The sequence below is a fragment of the Tyto alba genome, unplaced genomic scaffold (assembly GCF_018691265.1).
Source record: "Tyto alba isolate M040663 unplaced genomic scaffold, T.alba_DEE_v4.0 Super-Scaffold_8, whole genome shotgun sequence".
NCBI classification, from domain to species: Eukaryota; Metazoa; Chordata; class Aves; order Strigiformes; family Tytonidae; genus Tyto; species Tyto alba.
In genome coordinates, this window is record NW_024881329.1 from 24,534,247 (window position 1) to 24,550,811 (window position 16,565).

At 68.9% G+C, this 16,565-nt stretch overlaps 1 protein-coding gene and 1 pseudogene across 3 annotated transcripts in view; one reads left to right on the forward strand and one right to left on the reverse strand.

The window, feature by feature from the left end:
* The window catches only part of LOC122152560 (sorting nexin-27), a 32,388-nt gene extending 27,928 nt beyond the window's left edge, over positions 1 to 4,460 (forward strand). For 2 of the 3 annotated variants that reach the window (XM_042785166.1, XM_042785167.1), the window contains one exon: positions 4,312 to 4,460. In XM_042785166.1, the coding sequence (XP_042641100.1) occupies positions 4,312 to 4,359 (48 nt within the window). In that variant the 3' untranslated portion in view covers positions 4,360 to 4,460. Of the gene's footprint in view, positions 1 to 417; positions 481 to 4,311 lie in introns of all 3 variants that reach the window. The other variant, XM_042785168.1, reaches the window with a different exon arrangement.
* Positions 4,461 to 7,678: 3,218 nt separating this feature from the next.
* Positions 7,679 to 16,486, reverse strand: LOC116959043 (annotated as a pseudogene).
* Between the last annotated feature and the right edge of the window lie 79 nt (positions 16,487 to 16,565).

Below are 16,565 nucleotides of genomic sequence, written 5' to 3' on the forward strand. Positions count from 1 at the left end.
GCAGCATCAGGACCCCCCCGGAGCCCAAACCCGCTTTGTCCCAGCCCTGAGCCCTGCAGGAGGGAGGCCAAGAGCCCCCAGGGCGCGTGGTTGCACAGTTGGGCTTCGCAAAGCACCGGAGTCTCCCCTGCAGAGCCGAGGACCGTGGGTGTGGGGTCTCTGTCCCAGGTGGGGGTGACACCTCCGTCCCCCCGAGGAGCAAAGCCTTCGTGGCTCTCGGTTCCTGCAGTAGAAGCTGTCCGCGCGGGTCGCCTGGCTCGTTCCCTGAATCCCAGCTCCACCGTAGCTCCCCGCCTCCGGCTTCTGTGGAGCATCCCGGCTCCCGATGCTCCAACTCCAGCTGTTCCGTCTCCTCCCATCCCCACCCCCGGCGCTGATTTTTTATTCATACCCTTTTTATTTTTTTCCCTTGCAAAGGTGGAGGAGGAAGCAACAGACAAGGATAACAAGAACTGCAGCAAAGACAGTATGTGCAGCGAGGTAATCGGGCCGAGAACAAACAGCATCTGTGCTCTCTGAGCCAGTCGGGCTGCTCTGCTGCGGACGCAGTGCGTCTCCTGCTTCTCTGCTCCCGGTCTCGTTCGCGCCGGGCCGTGTCCGTCCGTAGCGCCGTCCCTCGGAGGAGCCCGCAGGCTGACATCCCCTCCGGCTGCTTTTCACGGGCCGGGGACGGCTCTTGGTGCTCGGAGGGCTCTTTCCAGAGGAGGTCCTGCCGTGCCCGTCCCCGGGAGGCTGACGGCCGCGTCCGAGCGCGCCGGCGGAGGGGACGGGGCAGGGCTGCGAAGGGGACGGACGCTTCGGCTCTGGCTCCTTGTGAAGGACCAGAGACACGATCTGGCGAGCGGCAGGCTCGGGGCGCGTGGGTTTTCCCTCTTGTTGCTCTGCAGCGGTGGGGCAAAGACCTGTAGGGATTGACCGATGCCGTTCTCAGCGCCGCTGTGATAGCAGGGAGCAAACCCGCTTGTGTCGTGGCACCTTCGGAACGCGCCGCCCTCCTCCTGCTGCTGCGCTCTGCCCGCCCGTCTGCACGGTAAGCCCGGGCAGGATTTAAAGCGAAACGCTTCCAGTTGCTCCGGGCAGCACCTGAGAACGTTGCCTGCCCGTCTCCAGGGTGTCGGTGCCCTCGCAGGCTTTTGTGGGGGCACCCTTGCCGTAGCGTTGGCGCGACGGGGCGCGCGGCGCCCCGGCTCCGTGGTGCGTGCGGTGCCTCTGCGTGAGCTGGTCCATCACCGTGGACGCAGCGCTCTGCCCGACTCCCCCTTCAAATTTTACTTCTTTGCTCAGGCATCGGAAATAGCTGCAGGTTATTTAACTTGTAAGAGAGAAAGTGCAGCTGCGTGGAGCGAGGCTGAAAGTTGTTAACCCCAGCGGTACTGGTAGGTGCTTCTCTTGGTGGTTGTGTGTCGGCTAGGAAGCGTTGGACATCAAAGAGGGCAGGAGCCGCTGTCTGGCTGAGCAGAGAGCTGTAGCAGACGGTGTGGGATGTGTCACCCGTTGAGGAAGGAGCCGTGAAAGGCGGGGGTGTGGGAGCCTCCCGCCCTCTGTAATACTTCCTCTGCCAAACAGATCCTGCACGATAACGCTCCCCGCGATCGCGCTGGGGTAACCCCTCTCGCCCCGAAGGGCGAGCGCCTGCTGCGTGCTCGAGGAGGAGCGGGCAGAGGCTTTGTGTGCACAGTCGCGCGTGGGTTCCTCTGTTGCCCCTTCAAACGTAAAGGCGGGCGTTTGATGTCTTCTCTACAAAGCCTGGAGACACCGAGAGGGATTCGCTCGTGCCGCTCGCAGCCCTGCAGAAACAAAGAGCCACAGTTTGCCTCGGCCGCGCTGGGGCTCTGCTTTTCCTCACCTTGCTGGGGGTGGGCCCGTGGGAAGGGGCCAAGGATTGTCTGGCTCTGGAAGTCAAAGGGCCTGCTTGAGCTGGGGCAGGGCAGGAGCTGCCGGCTCCCAGGGGCTGATTAAAACTTGTCCCTGGCTTATCCCCAGCAGCCGGCGAGCCTGTTCCCTCCGGGGAGGAGGAGGAGGCTGCGGCGGGCGGCAGAGCCGCGGGGGGGTTGCCGCAGTCGGCACGGGCACGGCCGTGCCAAGGAGCCAGCAGGGTGCTGGAACCAGGCCGGGGGCTCCGCGCCGCAGCCTCCCGAGGCGGCAGAAGCTGCGAGGAGCAGCCTGTGCCCTCGCTGGGAGCCGGGCCGGCGGGGAACCGGCTGCGGGTTGCGCCGGGCTCGGTGCTGCTTCCTGGCGCGGGCGCGTCGAGGAGCGGCTGGCAGCGCTGGCCGAGCATCACCCCTTCCCCGCAGCCCCTGACGCCTCTTCCTGGGGCCGCGATAATGGATCTGGAAATGGACACCGGGGGAATTGCTTTTCCTTCCCTCCGAAACCGCTTGTTCCTCGGCACTAAGCATCCTATCACTTCCCTGGCAGGGAAATAGATTTTCCTCCCATTCAGTTTGTGTGCGTCTGCGTGATCTCACTGGGTATAAGGAGAGAAGCCCTTGGCTGCAGCTCCTGTGGCTCGTCCCCCCACACCTCCCTTGGGCACACAGCCTGTCCCCCCCCTGCTTCCCCCGCCGCTCCCCTCGCCGGCGTTAGGGCAGGGAAGGTTGTTCCCAGAGCAGGAATACTTCAGACCGGTCGCTTGGTAATTTTCTCTCCCCGGTGTCAAATAAAAAGATTGATGGGATTTGGCAGATAGTTTGCCGGTATATTTAGTGCTCTGTAAACTGCTGACTTGCCTCCCAGACCGCAGATGCTGGCTGATAGCGCTGGGTGTGCTCAGGAAGAGCAGGTCTGAGGCGTAGCCGAGCCGCCGTCTCGCCGAGAAATAAGAGCCCTGCTGGGTGTTGGACCCCCGGGGCCGGGCACGGAGGGGACGCGGTGACCCTGGCGTGGCCCTTCGGAGGGGCTGAGGTGTGCAGGGCTGCTTGGAGGGTGAGGCTGGCTTGCTGCAGGTGACAAGCTCTGTTTGGGGACGCCGGGGTGGCTCGGACCTTGTGGGTGAAGTTGTGGGAGGGAGACGTTGCGGCGGGGCGCAGGGCAGTCACCGGTGCCCCCCCGTCGCCGAGCCGGGGCAGGGGGGGCACACGGGGAAACGGCTCCAGCCTCCTCTCGCCAGAGCTGAGCCGCTGCTCGGCTCGCCTCAGCTCTCGCAGGCGTAATTTGGGTTATTTGCAGCCTGTGGCCCTTTTCTAGGGGGAGGGGAGCTGGTGGAGCTGGGAGCGAGCGGGGCTTCTGGGGGGGTCGGCCCCATTCCCAGGGCTGCTCCTGGCCTCCTTCCTGCCCTCCTTTCCTCGGCTCCAGCCCCAGCCCCGGGCCCAGCCGCTTCCCACAGGGTGTTACTTGTCTCCCCCGGGCAGCCCCCCTGTGAGGGGGGGGAATTCGTTAGCGCCGGGGCCTGCTGGATTGACGCCTTCCAGCCAGAGCAGCCAAGCCCAGGCACATCCCGACCCCCCAGCTACCCTCAGCTCGGGGGGGCTCCCCCCAAAAGCGAGGGGCATCCCAGCATCCGCTGGGACCGCTCCAGTCCTGGCTGGTGTGGCGGGGCAGCCGGGAGGGCGATGCCGAGGTGGGCAGAGCGGGACGGTCGGATTATCGGGGGGCTGCTCCGGGCTGGAGTAGCGACGGGTGATGCCAACCCCCCCCCGGGCAGCGGGGCCGGCGGGGGGCTCTGCCCTGAAGCCGTCAGCAGAGATGGGGTCCTGCGCCGAGGACAGGGGAGCGCACGCGTGGGCTGCAGCAGGACCGTCCCCCCCGGGAGCGGAGGGCAGCAGAATCACCCCCAAACCTCCCTTCCCCACATCCTGCCGCTCGCCCCGGGGCCGCCGCAAATCCCGCCTGGGCACCGGGGTTGAAATCCCCCCCCGGCTCCTCTAAGACCTGGCTTTTTCCCCAGGTTTTTCCCCAGTTTTTCCCCAGCTCTCAGCACCGGGTTGAGCCAAGGCCTGTGCGCCCCGGAGCCCTTGGCACGGGGAAGGGGAACCGGCTGGTGTGCGACAGGCATCCCAGCGGCACGGGGGGGGGGAGGGCCCCCGGAGCATCACTGGGAGGCCTCTCGGGGGTGCAGGATGGGGTTTGGCTCCCCGAGCTGGCTCGGGGGCAGCCTGGGGGCCGTTACTGGTCGGGGGGGGGGGGGGGGGGCTGGAGGCGGGTGTCTGGGGGCCGTCTGCCCGGCGGGAGCCCCTCGCTTGGGGCTGGGTCCCGGCCAGACCCCCCCGGGGCACCCCGGGCCCCCCCAGGCAGCCCGGGCCCAGCAGGAAGGCGAGCCCCCCTCCTCCCGCCTGGCTGCGCGCTCTTAATGTCCTTTTTCTTCTCTTCCAGAATATCTTTCAGATGGTCAGGTCACAGCAGAGGGACGCGGCCACTTAGCCCCTCGCCACGGAAGAACGTAACCCCCCCCTCCCCCAATTAACACTTATAATTCTGTTATTGTATTAAAGCCCTTAAACTAAATATTATTAATAATAATACCATTTGTGAACTTCATGTTTATGGAATTAAGCAACTAGGATAAATGGCAGGCTCGGCCGAGAAAAGGGGGGAAAAAGCGTTGGATGGCAGAGGGAGTGCCCGAGGGCGCTCAGCCTCCTCCCTCCCCTTGGGTCCTGGCCCAAGGGTGGACTGGGCTTGGATTTTTTACAACTGGAACTAGAAGCGTCATCCATTTGCACTGTTCAGACATATATATGTATGTATGTAAAAAAAACCCCAACCAACCGCCCCTAAAAAGCTATATATACAAATACTGTGCACGTATAGACATATATATATTTCTTTTAAAATTTCATATCGGTGGCAGTACCTTTTTTAAGCTTGCGTTTTTACACGCATCTCTCCTCCTCACCCATTGTGTTTTTTTAAAAACTAACTTTAGAGGAAAAAAAAAGTATAAAAAACAGAAAAAAGGAGAAAAAAAAAAAAAAAAAAAAAAAGGGCAACATTACAGGGAAATACCTCTCCTGGCACAAGGACCTCTACACGTTTACAAGCTCTTGCCTGACTTTCTTTTTTTTCCCCTGTGTTTCGGTTCGGTTCTGGGTGGTTTCACGCGGGCTCCGAGCGACCGGGGCCGGGGGGAGCCCGGCGGCGGGTGCCAGGTCTGTCCCCGGGGCCGGGGCGGGGAGGGGGGAGCGCGGGGTTCCCGCAGCCGCCCCAGGGCTCTGCCCGCAGCTCCGGCAGCGCCCGCCGGCAGAAATAAGGCAGAAAAGCTGCTTTTGAGCAGGTGTGGGGCTCCTGCGCAGCCCCCCCGCGGGGAGCCTTGGGTTTGGGATGGGGTTTGTGAGATTTGGGAGGTGCTGGTGCTGCTGCCCCCCCGGGGCGGCGCGTTGGGGCCGGAGGGGAGGGAGGCGATGCCCCTTTTGCCCGTTTTGCCCGTTTTGCCCGTTTTTGGGGGGTTGAGCCCCGCGGCGGGCCGGGCCCGGGGGGGCTCGGCGGGGCCGGGGGGGCCTCCGCTCCGCTCCCTCCCCGGGGCTGCGGGGGGGGAGGAAGCAAAAAATCGATGTAAAATCCAAACCGGGGGGGGGGGGCGGTGCCCCAGCGCTGCCCCATCACCGAGCTGCCGCTCTCCCCCCCCCCGCCCGGTTTTGGGGTGAAATTCCCGGCGGGAGGGGGGGATCCCCCGGCGGGGCGGGCGGGGCGGGGCGGGGCGTTCTGTAGCCCAGGAACGGAGGAATTTTGGGATTTGAGCTCGGCCGTGTCTGTGCCCCCCCCCCGGGGCCCCTGTGCTGCTGGAGGCCCCGGGGGGGCTTTGAGAGATGTGCCCCCCCCCGCCCCCCCCGCATCCCCGGCACCGGGCCCATCAGTGGCACGAAAGGGGCAGGTCTCAGCAATAATCCCACCCGTGACCCTGTTCGAGCTGGAGCCGGTGAAACGTGTGCGCGTGTGTGTGTGTCCCGTCCCGATTTCGCTGCCATCCACATCCTCTTTAATTTATTTGAGAGAACTCTAATTGTCTTTTCGCTGCAGTAGCTTGTATTTTTTATTTGTGAGTCAGAAATGTGAAGAAAACGTCAAAAAAAAACAAAAAAAAACAAAAAAAAACAAAACCTGTAAGAAGAGGAAGGAAAAAAAAAGCAGCTCCCCCCCCTTCCCTCCCCCAGCTGCTCCCGGTGTTTCATTCCTCGGTCTCTAACCACGCCGGTTGTTTGGTAAAGTCACTTAGTGTAATTAATTGTAACATATTCTTTTAAATAAATTGATTTATTGATGAAACTACTGGGAACTGTGGCTGTGCTCCTTCCCCGCGGGTGCTGGGGCTGATGCTTCCCCCCCCCCCTCCCACCCTCCCATCCCAGTACCACTGCGGGGGGGCTGGGGGGGGCTTTAAAGTCTCCTTTAAGCGTTATAATTTTTTTTTTAACTTATTTTATTTAGACAGAAAAAAAAAAAAAAGAAAAAATTAAATTATCCAAAGTAACTGCAATAAATAGCAAATAAGTTAAGCGGCGGCGTGTCAACCGCAGACGTCAACTCCCGGGGGTCTGCGTCCCCCCCCCGCGCTAACAGCCCCGCGCCCCCCACCCCGTCCCACCCCCTAAATCAACTCAGCAGGTACCAAACCCCCCAAAAGGGGGGGAAAGAGAGAGAGACCCGGCCCCCGCCCCCCAACCACCTTATTTACAGCGGGGAGCGGCGGGTGTAAACGTGGGGGGATGCCGGGGGGGCACCGGCCCCGGCCGGGGGGGCTGCGGGGCCGGACACGGCCCCGGTTTGGCTGGTGGGTGCCCGGCGCACCCCGGGCTTGGCCGCCGCGTGTCCGTCCGGCGCGTCCGTGCGTCCGTCCGGCTGCGGCGGCCCCCGCCGGGTCCCGGGGGCTCCCGGATTTGGCTGGTTTGTGGCCGGCGGGGCCCGGCCCGGCCCCTCCCCGGCCCGTTGCAGCACCCCGATTCCGGCTGCGCCGTGTCCGCGGGGCGGCCGCTGCGCCCCGGCCGTGGCCGTGCCGGGGGGGTGCGGCCCCCCCCCCGCCCTGGTGCTGGTGCAGCCGTGGGTGCCCGTGGGCGAGGGAAGGGCGGGGGGAAACTGAGGCAGGTTGGGGTGGGGGGGGGTGGAGGGGGGGCGAAGCGGGGTGGCAGTGTGTGTCGGGGAGGGGGTCCCGCTGCGCCCTGGCACGGCCACCCAGGGGACCTGGGGGTGGGGGGTGGCGGTGCCGGGGCCGGTACCCCCAACCGCGGGTGTGTGTCCCCCCCCTCAGTGGGAGCCCCCCCTCCCTGGCTTGGCTGGTTTTGGTCCTGTTTGGTGAGAAAAAAGCTCCAAGCAGAGTCCCCCGGGGGGGGGGGGCAGGGCCCTGTGGGGAGCTGGGGGTTTTTTGGGGGGGTGGGGGTAGGGGTGGGTGCTCCCCCAGGGCAGATTGGACCCGGATGCTGGAGGGGGTGCTGGCACCCAGGGTCCACCCAGCCCTGCCTGGACTGGGATGGACGGGGAAGGGTCCAGCTCAGTCCTGGAGGGGGGGTCCATCCTTCCTGAGCATGTGGGGTCTGTGTCCCCCCCCCAGCAGGACCGAGCCCCCTGCGGGCACCACTGGGGGGGGGGCTGCTCTGCAATAGGGAAGCACCCAAGGGTGCTGCTCCAGAGCCTCCGGACCTGGTTGGGGGGGAAGATGGGGGGCATTAGGCAGCGCTGGGGGGGGCAGGTGGAGCTCCTGGGCGAGGGGGGCCCAGGGGGGTCCGGGGGGGGTCCCGGGGGGGCTCACCGGGCTCAGTACGGCCGGTTGGCGTCTTTGGGCCTCTTGAGCTGCACCTTGAGGCGCTTCATCCCGATCTGGAAGCCGTTCATGGCCTGGATGGCCGCCTGCGCGCTGGCCGGGTTGTCAAAGCTCACGAAGCCTGGGGGGGGGGCACGGGGGGGACGACGTTGGGGACATCAGGGACGGCGGGTGGCCACAACCCTCCCCTGCCGCTGCCCCACGGCCCTGGGGGGCTCTGCCATGGGGCAGGGGGGCCCTGTGGGACCTGGCTGGGGTGTCCCCACGCCCTGGCCGTGGTGTTCTTGGCCATGATGTCCCCATCCCCTGGCCATGGTGGCCCCAGCTGTGGTGTCCCTGGCTGGAATGTCCCCATGGCCAGGCCAGGGTGTCCCCGTGCCCCGACCGGGGTGTCCCCGTGCCCCGACCGGGGTGTCCCCGTGCCCTGACCAGGGTGTCCCCGTGCCCCGACCGGGGTGTCCCCGTGCCCTGGCCATGGTGGCCCTGACCATGCTGTTCTTGGCCGTGGCCTCCCCAGCCATGGCTTCCTTGGCCACGGTGCTCCCGGCCACGCTGTCCCCGTGCCCTGGCCGTGCTGTCCCCCGTGTCCCCAGCCCGCGGTGGCCCTACCGAAGCACTTGCTCTGGTTGGTGGCGCGGTCCCGAAGACCTTGGCGGAGATGACGTTGCCGAAGGGCAGGAACATCTGGAGGATCTCGGTGTCGGCGAACTCCTGGGCAGGTGGTAGATGAAGATGTTACAGCCCTCGGGGCCTGCGGAGGGAGCGGCGTCACAGCGGGAAGGGGGGGGGGGGGGGGGGGGGGGGGCGGCACCGGCCCCGCGCCCCCCCAACCTGCCCCACGCGCCCACGGGCACCCCGAAACTTGGCCCATGCACCCTGGGGACCCTGGCCCCGTCACGGACACCCCGAAACCCCTCCCCATGGGCCTCCCGAGCCCCAAACGCCCCCTCCTTGGTGGGGACCAAAAAAACCCCAACTGGACACCCCCAGGACTCTGGGGAGGGGGGACCCCAACAACCCCCCTGGGGCACCTCTAACCCTCCCCGCCCCCCCATGCCCCGGGGCACCCCAAGCCCAGCGCCCCGGGAGGGTCCCCTGGGGGTGGGGGTCCCGGGGGGGGGAGGGGGGTCCCCGGGGTGTGCTCACCTTCGCGCTGCTGCTGCTGGCGGGGGGGGCGGGGGGCGAGCAGGGGCCCCGGGGGGGCGAAGGCCGGGCTCACCAGCCCGTAGGCTGCCGGGTAGGCGGCTGTGGGGGGAGACGGGGTCAGCACCCCCACACCCCCGGCCCTTGCCAGTGCCCCCCAGTGCCCCCCCAGTGCCCTCCCAGCACTCCGTGGTGCCACCGAGGGCCAGCTGCCCCCCCGTACCTCCCCAGCATCCCAGTGTCCCCACAGTGCCCCCCTGAGCCCGCACCCCCCCCCCGATGCCAAGCAGTGGTTTCCCTACTGGTCTCTCAGTGCTAATCAATCTCCCTCCAGTGCCCCCCAGTGCCCCCCCATTGCCCCCCAGTGCCCCCCCAGTACCTTCCCTACCCACCATGCCACTCAATGCCCCTCTAGTGCCTCCCGGTACCCACCAGTACCATGCCATGCCCCCCAGTCCCCTCCCAGTGCCCCCAGTCCCGCACAGTGCCCCCCCCGCTGCCTCCAGTACCCCCCGTGCCATGCAACGCGCCCCCCTCCCCAGCACCCCAGCTCCGGGGCCAGACCTGTGTAGTTGCATGCCGGCGTAGGCTTGCTGCAGGGGGTCCCCGGGGGCGGGGGGCGGGGGCTCTGGGCTGGGGGGCAGAGGGGGCTGTTAGGGGGGCGGGGGCGGCGGGGGGGCAGGGGGGGCGCGGGGGGCACCTGGGAAGGGGGGGACCCCGCCAGCGTAGACGGCCTCGGGGGCGGGGGGTCCCGCGGGCTGCGCCGGCACCGGGCTGTAGCCGTTGACGCTGAGCGGCCGCGATGGCGGGCACCGGCGTGGCAGCCATGGCCGGCGGCGTGCTGGTTCCTGCAGGGACACCGGCACCTCCTCACCCCCCCCGCCGTGCCCGACCCCCCCCCCCGCCTTCGGGCCCCCCATCCGGCGTCCCCAGCCCGTGGTGCCTCCGCCGTGACTTCACCCCCGGTGCCACCCTCCCTGTCCCATCCCGGGGGTCCCCATTCCCGGTGCCCCTCATCTCCCGCTGCCCCCCCCCCGTGTCCCCATCCCTTGTGTCCCGTGTCCCCCCCCCCCCGTGTCCCCACACCTCTGTTCCCATTGCCCCCACCCTGAGTCCCCATCCGGAGGTGCCCCACCTCCCAGCGCCACCCCACCGTGTCCCCCCATCCCTGGGCATCCCTGATGTCCCCCCCACGTCTGGGTCCCCCCGCACCCCCGCCTCCCCATCCCCGGTGTCCCCCATTCCCAGGCGCCCCCACCCCGGTGGGCAGCACCTACTACCTGAGGAGGGGGGCAGGGGGGTGGCGATGAGCCCGTTGGGGTTGACCGTGCCCATGTGCTGCATCTGACGGCCATGGTGGCCTGGGCTGAGGTAGGCCGAGTGGGCGGCCACCAGGGCCGCCTGCTGCTCTCCTGCGGGGACAGCGCCTGGCACCGGGCACCGGCCCGCCGCCCCCAGCGCCCCCCCCGCAGCGACCCCCCCGCCGAGGGACAACCCCGGGTGTCCCACCGGCCACCGACGCCCGGCCCCCACCCCGGCAACCGGGGTGGGTCATCGCCTGGCGGATCCGCCGGTGCCACCGCCCCCGGACTGGGAGACCCGGCGCCTCCCCGTGACTGTCCCCCCCCCACGCATCACCCCGGGGTCCCCACGGAGACCGGCCGCCTCCCCGTGACTGTCCCCCCCCCCCCACGCATCACCCCAGTGTCCCACGGAGACCTGGCGCCTCCCCGTGACTGTCCCCCCCACACATCACCCCAGTGTCCCCACGGAGACCCAGCGCCTCCCCGTGACTGTCCCCCCCCCACGCATCACCCAGTGTCCCCACGGAGACCAGCACCTCCCCTGACTGTCCCCCACACACGCATCACCCCGGGGTCCCCAGAGACCCGGCCCCCCATGACTCTCCCCCCCCCCACATCACCCCGGGGTCCCACGGAGACCGGTGCCTCCCCGTGACTCTCCCCCCCCCCACGCATCACCCCAGTTCCCCACGGAGACCCGGCACCCCCCGTGTCTCACACCACTGTCCCCTCGTGGACCGGGGGCACCACCCCAGCACCCACCACCCAGTGCCCCCCCCCCTGGATTGGGGGGCCCATCACCCTCCCCCTTACCTGTCACCCCAGGGCCCCCGTTCGGGACCCGGGGGTCTATCCCCGTCCCCAGCCTCCGGCCCCCAGCACCACCACCACCGCCCCGCTGCCCGGCCACGCCCGGGGGGGTCACCTCCTCCCAGTGGCCACCCCCAGGCACCTGCCGCCCCCCGCCCCCCCCTACCGCCTGCGTGTAGGCGCTGTAGGCCCCGAACTGGAGGGCGATGGGGCTGAACATGCCCAGCTGGCTGGCGACCTGCTGCATCCGCCGCAGGCCCCGCTCCTTCTCGTGTCGCGAACTTCACCACCAGGCTGGAGGAGGCACCCTGCGAGGGGCCACGGCGTCACGGGGGGGCACCCACGCCCGGCTGCTGGGACCCCCGGCGCGCAACGGGGGGGCCGACGGTGGAGGATTATGGTGGGGAGATGATGGCGAGGATGATGATGAGACGGTGTGGGGAAGATGAAGATGATGGTGGGGCCAATGATGATGAAGACGATACGGGGATGATGATGAAGACGATGAGGATGAAGACGATGGTGGGGATGACGATGACGGGGATGATGATGAAGACGATGGTGGGGATGACGATGATGGGGATGATGATGAAGACGATGGTGGGGATGACGATGACGGGGATGATGATGAAGATGATGGTGGGGATGACGATGACGGGGATGAGGATGAAGACGATGGTGGGGAAGACGATGATGGGGATGATGATGACGGGGATGATGATGACGGGGATGATGATGAAGATGATGGTGGGGAAGACGATTACAGGGATGATGATGACGGGGATGAGGATGAAGACGGTGGTGGGGATGATGATGACGGGGATGATGATGAAGACGATGGTGGGGATGATGATGAAGGGGATGAGGACAATGGTGGGGGTGATGATGGTGGGGCCAGTGATGGGGATGGGGACAGTGATGAGGGGGACAATGATGAGGACGATGGTAGGGGGGAATGATGATGAAGGTGATGATGGACAATTATGGCGGGGATGATGATGGTGAGGATGAAGACGGTGTTGAGGTTGATGATGATGGGGGTGATGGCGGGGATGATGATGATGGTGTTGATGGGGACAATGAGGGTGATGACAGGGATAATGATGATGGGGACAGTGACGCGGGTGGCGATGATGATGGCGATGAGGATGATGATGAAGGTGGTGAGGACGGGGGGGGGGTGCAGTGCCTGGCGGCGCCCATCTCACCGGCAAGGTGCGGCTCCCGTGGAGGGCGGCGATGGCGGCCTGGGCCTCCGCGTGGCTCTGGAACTTGACGAAGGCGCAGCCTGGGGACAGCGGGTCAGCACGGGGACAGGGATGGGGGGACACCCCCCACCCCCCCACGGGGGCCGGGCCACCCCCTCGCCCCACCTTTGCTGGTGCCATCGGGGCCGCGCAGCACCGTGCACTCGTCGATGGTGCCGAAGGGCTCGAACATCTTGCGCACGTCCTCGTCCGCCTGCTGCTTGCTCAGCATCCCCACGAAGAGCTTGCGGTCCTCTGCGGGGACGGGGGGGTGGCGCGGGGACACCGGGGCGGGGGGACACCCCCACCCCCCCCGCACACAGACTGGGCAGGGACCCCCAAACCCGGGGACACTGGGATGGGCTGGGACCCTGGGGACAGGGATATGGGGCTGTTGGGATGGGCTGGGACCCGCCAGGAATGGGGACCCCCCCCCCTGGGCTGGGGACACCCCCCCCTGGGAATGGGGACGTGGAGGGGGGACAGTGATGGGGACACCCCACCCTGGGGGGGAACCCCATGCCTGGCTGACACCAGTGCCGGGGATGGACATGGGGGGACCATGGGGTCATGGAGGGGGCACGGGGCGGGGTTGGGGACACAGGGCCGGGGGGGGGCCGGGTTTCGGGGTGCCGGTACCTCCTCGGCTCTCACTGTCCGCCGGCTTCACCTGGATGGGCCGGTTCATCTGGGGGGGACAGAGGGGGGATGGGGACACAGCCCCCCCCACCCCGCCGCAGGGACCCCCCCACGGTAGGTGCACAGATACACCCCAGCCCCCCCCCCCTCCCCGCACCCCAAAGATGCTCCTGTCACCATGGCAACCCTGGTCTTGCATCCCGTTACCCGGCAACGGGTGCCGCGGCAACCGCCATGGGGGGGGCCTGAGGGACCCCAATGACGCGGTAACGAGCACCCACCACCCCCCCCCCCGTTATTTTGGGGGGGATGAACCCACCCCCGCCCCCCTCCCAGCCCTGTAACCCCCAGAGACCGGGGGGGGGCGGGGAGGGCGCCAGATGCCCGGAACCATGGCAACGGCAGAATATGCTCCATGGCAACCGCCTACTCATCCCCAATTTACCCATCCCGGTTGCCCGGCACGCCGCTGACATCATCAGCGCTCGCTATAAACAATGACGGGATGGGGGGGGGGGAATGGAGATTTTGGGGGGGGCCAGGGCAGGGGGGACCCCCAGGCCTGCTGTGACCCCGCCCCTCCCCCCGTGGATGGGCCCGGCCCTGGGGGGGGACGGGGGGGATGCGGGCGGGGGGGACGGGGGGCGCCGCGCCCCATCCCGGGGGAGCCGGGGGCGGGTTCGGCCCCAGCTGACCCCAGGCGGCCCCTTCCCCCGCTGAAAGCGAAGGTGCCCCCCCCCCGCCAGATGGTGCTGGAAATGCCCCCCCGGGGGGGCACTAATCCCCCCTAATCCTCCGCGGGGCCGGGATCAGCCCCGGCCGGGGCGGAGGGGGGGGGCTGGGGGGTGGCATCAGGCACCCAAAACCCCAAATTTCCCCGGGACCTCCCTGGCATTGCGCCCCAAGGCCGGGGGGGGGGGTGGTTCGGGGGGGTCCTGCGGCCATCGCGGGGAGGTGGGGCAGCGGTCGGGGCGGTGCCGCCCCTAATCCCCCCCCCCTCCGCTGCCCCCCCCAACAAATCCCCCCCGGGATTTACGGCCCCCAAATCCCGGATTATCCCGGCGAAGCCAAATCTCCCCCGGGGCTGGCGGGACACGCGCAGCCCGGGGGGGGGGCACCCCCAAACTACCCCCCACACACACACCTGGGACCCCCCCCCCCCCCCAAACCACCCCACGGGGCCTCAGTCACCCTGGTCCCCAGCACCCATGATGGAGGGGGGGACAAAACACACACCTGGGTGCTGGGACAACCCCCCCCCCAGCACCCCAGCTGTAATGGGGGGGTGGGGGGCACCCAGACGCCTGGATCGCCCCCCCCGGCCCCCCCGGCTTTGTTAGCTCAGCTGCCCAGTGCCCGCCACTCGCCTGGCAACGCTTCGTTAGCGCCAGGCCCTCGTTAGCGCCCGCCCGTCTCCAGGCAACGCGGTGGCCCCCCCCCCCCCCCATCTTCCCCCCCCCCCCGGCAGATGTTCGTGGGGTGCCCCCCCCAACCCACCCACCCGAAGGTGGGATCCCGGACACCTGGGTCCTCCCAAGGGCAGGGGACCGGGGAGTGGGGGGTCCCAGCGTGGGGGTGTCATGGGTGGGGGGGTCCCAGAGTGGGAGGGGTCCCTGGTGGGGGGGTCCCGGCGTGGGGGGGGTCCCCACTCACCCCCGGGAGGGTTTTCTGCTCGTGCAGGGCGCTCTGCGCCTTCAGGGCCGACTCGCGGGCGCAGTAGGTCAGGAAGGCGCATCCTGGGGGGGGTGGGGTGTGGGAAATGGAATGGGGGGCAGTGGGGGGGGGGGGCAGGACCCCCACGGCCCCTGCACCCACAGAGCACCCAGATGCCCTATAGCACCCACAGCCCACAGCCCCTTGTAGCACCCAGACCCCCCCACAGCACCCACTCCCGATGCCCCCCCTACAGCACCCAGACCCCCCATTTCAGGGTGGTGACACCCCAGGGACCCTTGGCGGGCGCAGGCAGGGGGCCAGGGAGGGGTCCCCGAGGTCCCCAGGGCCGGGGCAGCCTCAGCCGCGGGGGGGGGTGGGTGGGGGGTGGGGTAGCAGCCCCAAGACCCCCCAGTTCCACTGTCGGGGTTGCCCGTCACCCCCACCCCGGGCCTGCACCCGCCTTGGCCTCCCCCCGCCTGTCCCGGGGGGCTCCAGGGTCCCCCCCACCTGTGCCGGGGGTGGGGGTCAGGCACCGGGGGGGGGTCCCTGCCTTGGACAGCCCCCCCCGTGGGCAGCACAGCCCTGCCACCGCCGCCGCACACCCCCCACCCGTGACACCCCCCCCCCCCCCCCCCAGCCCACACCTGTCACCCAGCACCGCAAACACCCACCCACACAACACCCTGCGCCGGCACCGCCGCCCCCCGCACCCGCGCAAACACCCACGGGCGGCCGTGCAACACCCCGCACCCACGCGACCCCTGGACGCAACACCCCACCCCCCAACACCCGCACCCGCGTGGCTTCCCCCCAGCGCCCACGGGCGCGCCCCCGGCACCCCGCCACCCGCCGTGGGTTGTACCCAGTGCCCGGGGCTGCGCCAGCACCCGGGCCGGAGCCGTGCGTGGGGCTGCGCGTGGGGCCTGCGGCTGTGGGTTGAGCCGTGGGTGGGCCTCCGGCTGCCCGTGGGGCTGTGCCCGCTATCAGGGGCCGTATGTGGGGCTGTGCCCGGTGCTGTCCGTGGGGCCGCGGGCTGTGCCCGGTGCCCGGGGCTGTCCGTGGGGCCGCGCCCGGTGCTCGGGGCTGTCCGTGGGGCCGGGGGCTGTGCCCGGTGCCCGGTGCTCGGGGCTGTCCGTGGGGCCGCGCCCGGGGCCGTGCCCGGTGGGGCCGTTCCCGGGGCCTGCGGCCGTCCCCAGCTCCCGCTCCCCGTTCCCCAGGGCTGCGCTGCCGCCGCCCGGTGCCGGTGCCGGTACCTTTGTGCATGCCGGTGTACTTGTCCTTGATGACGGTGAGCTCGTAGATCTTCCCGAACTGCTCGAAGATCGGTTTCAGGTCCTTCTCCTCCAGGTGCCGCGGGATCTGCCCCACGAAGAGTTTGATGGCGTCGGGCTCCTTCATGGGGCCGCCGGGGGGGGGGGCCGGGCCCCGGGGCCGCTCCCGGTGCTCGGTGCGGCTCCCGGTAGCGCTGCCGGAGCCGCTCCCACCGCCCGGGCTCGGCTGCCGGTTGCGGCTGCCGGTGCCCGGTGCCCGGTGCCGGCCCGGTCGCGGCGCACACAAAGGACGAGGCGGCCCCGGGGCTCGGCTCGGCTCCGGGGACGGGGCGCGGCGGGGCGGGGGCAGCTCTGCCCGGGGGGCGGCGCTCCCGGTAGGTCCCGGCGGTTTCCCGAAGGGGCCTCCCGTGCGACGGTCCCCGAATCCCGGCGGCTGCCGTCAGCGCCCGGCCCGCCGGTACCGCCCGCTCGCCGCCCCGCTGCCCCCGGGGGAGGGGGCTCGGTACCGGGGGGGGGGGGGGGGGGCTCAGCGCCCGGCCCGGCCCATGGCGGCCGCGCTCCCCGAGCCCCGCGCCCGCTGCGCCCCGGTAACCGGCACCGGCACCGGCACGGCCCGACCCCGCTTCGCCGCTTTTCTTCCCCGGTTGCGGCCGCCCCGCCCCGCCCCGCCCGGCGCTGATGTCAGAGCGGCACCGGGAACCGGGGGGAACCGGCACCGGGAACCGGCACCGGGAGCGGCCGTGGGGGCGTCACAAACACGGGGGGGGGGGGGGGGGGGGGTGTGTGCGTGTGTGTGTGTGCGCAC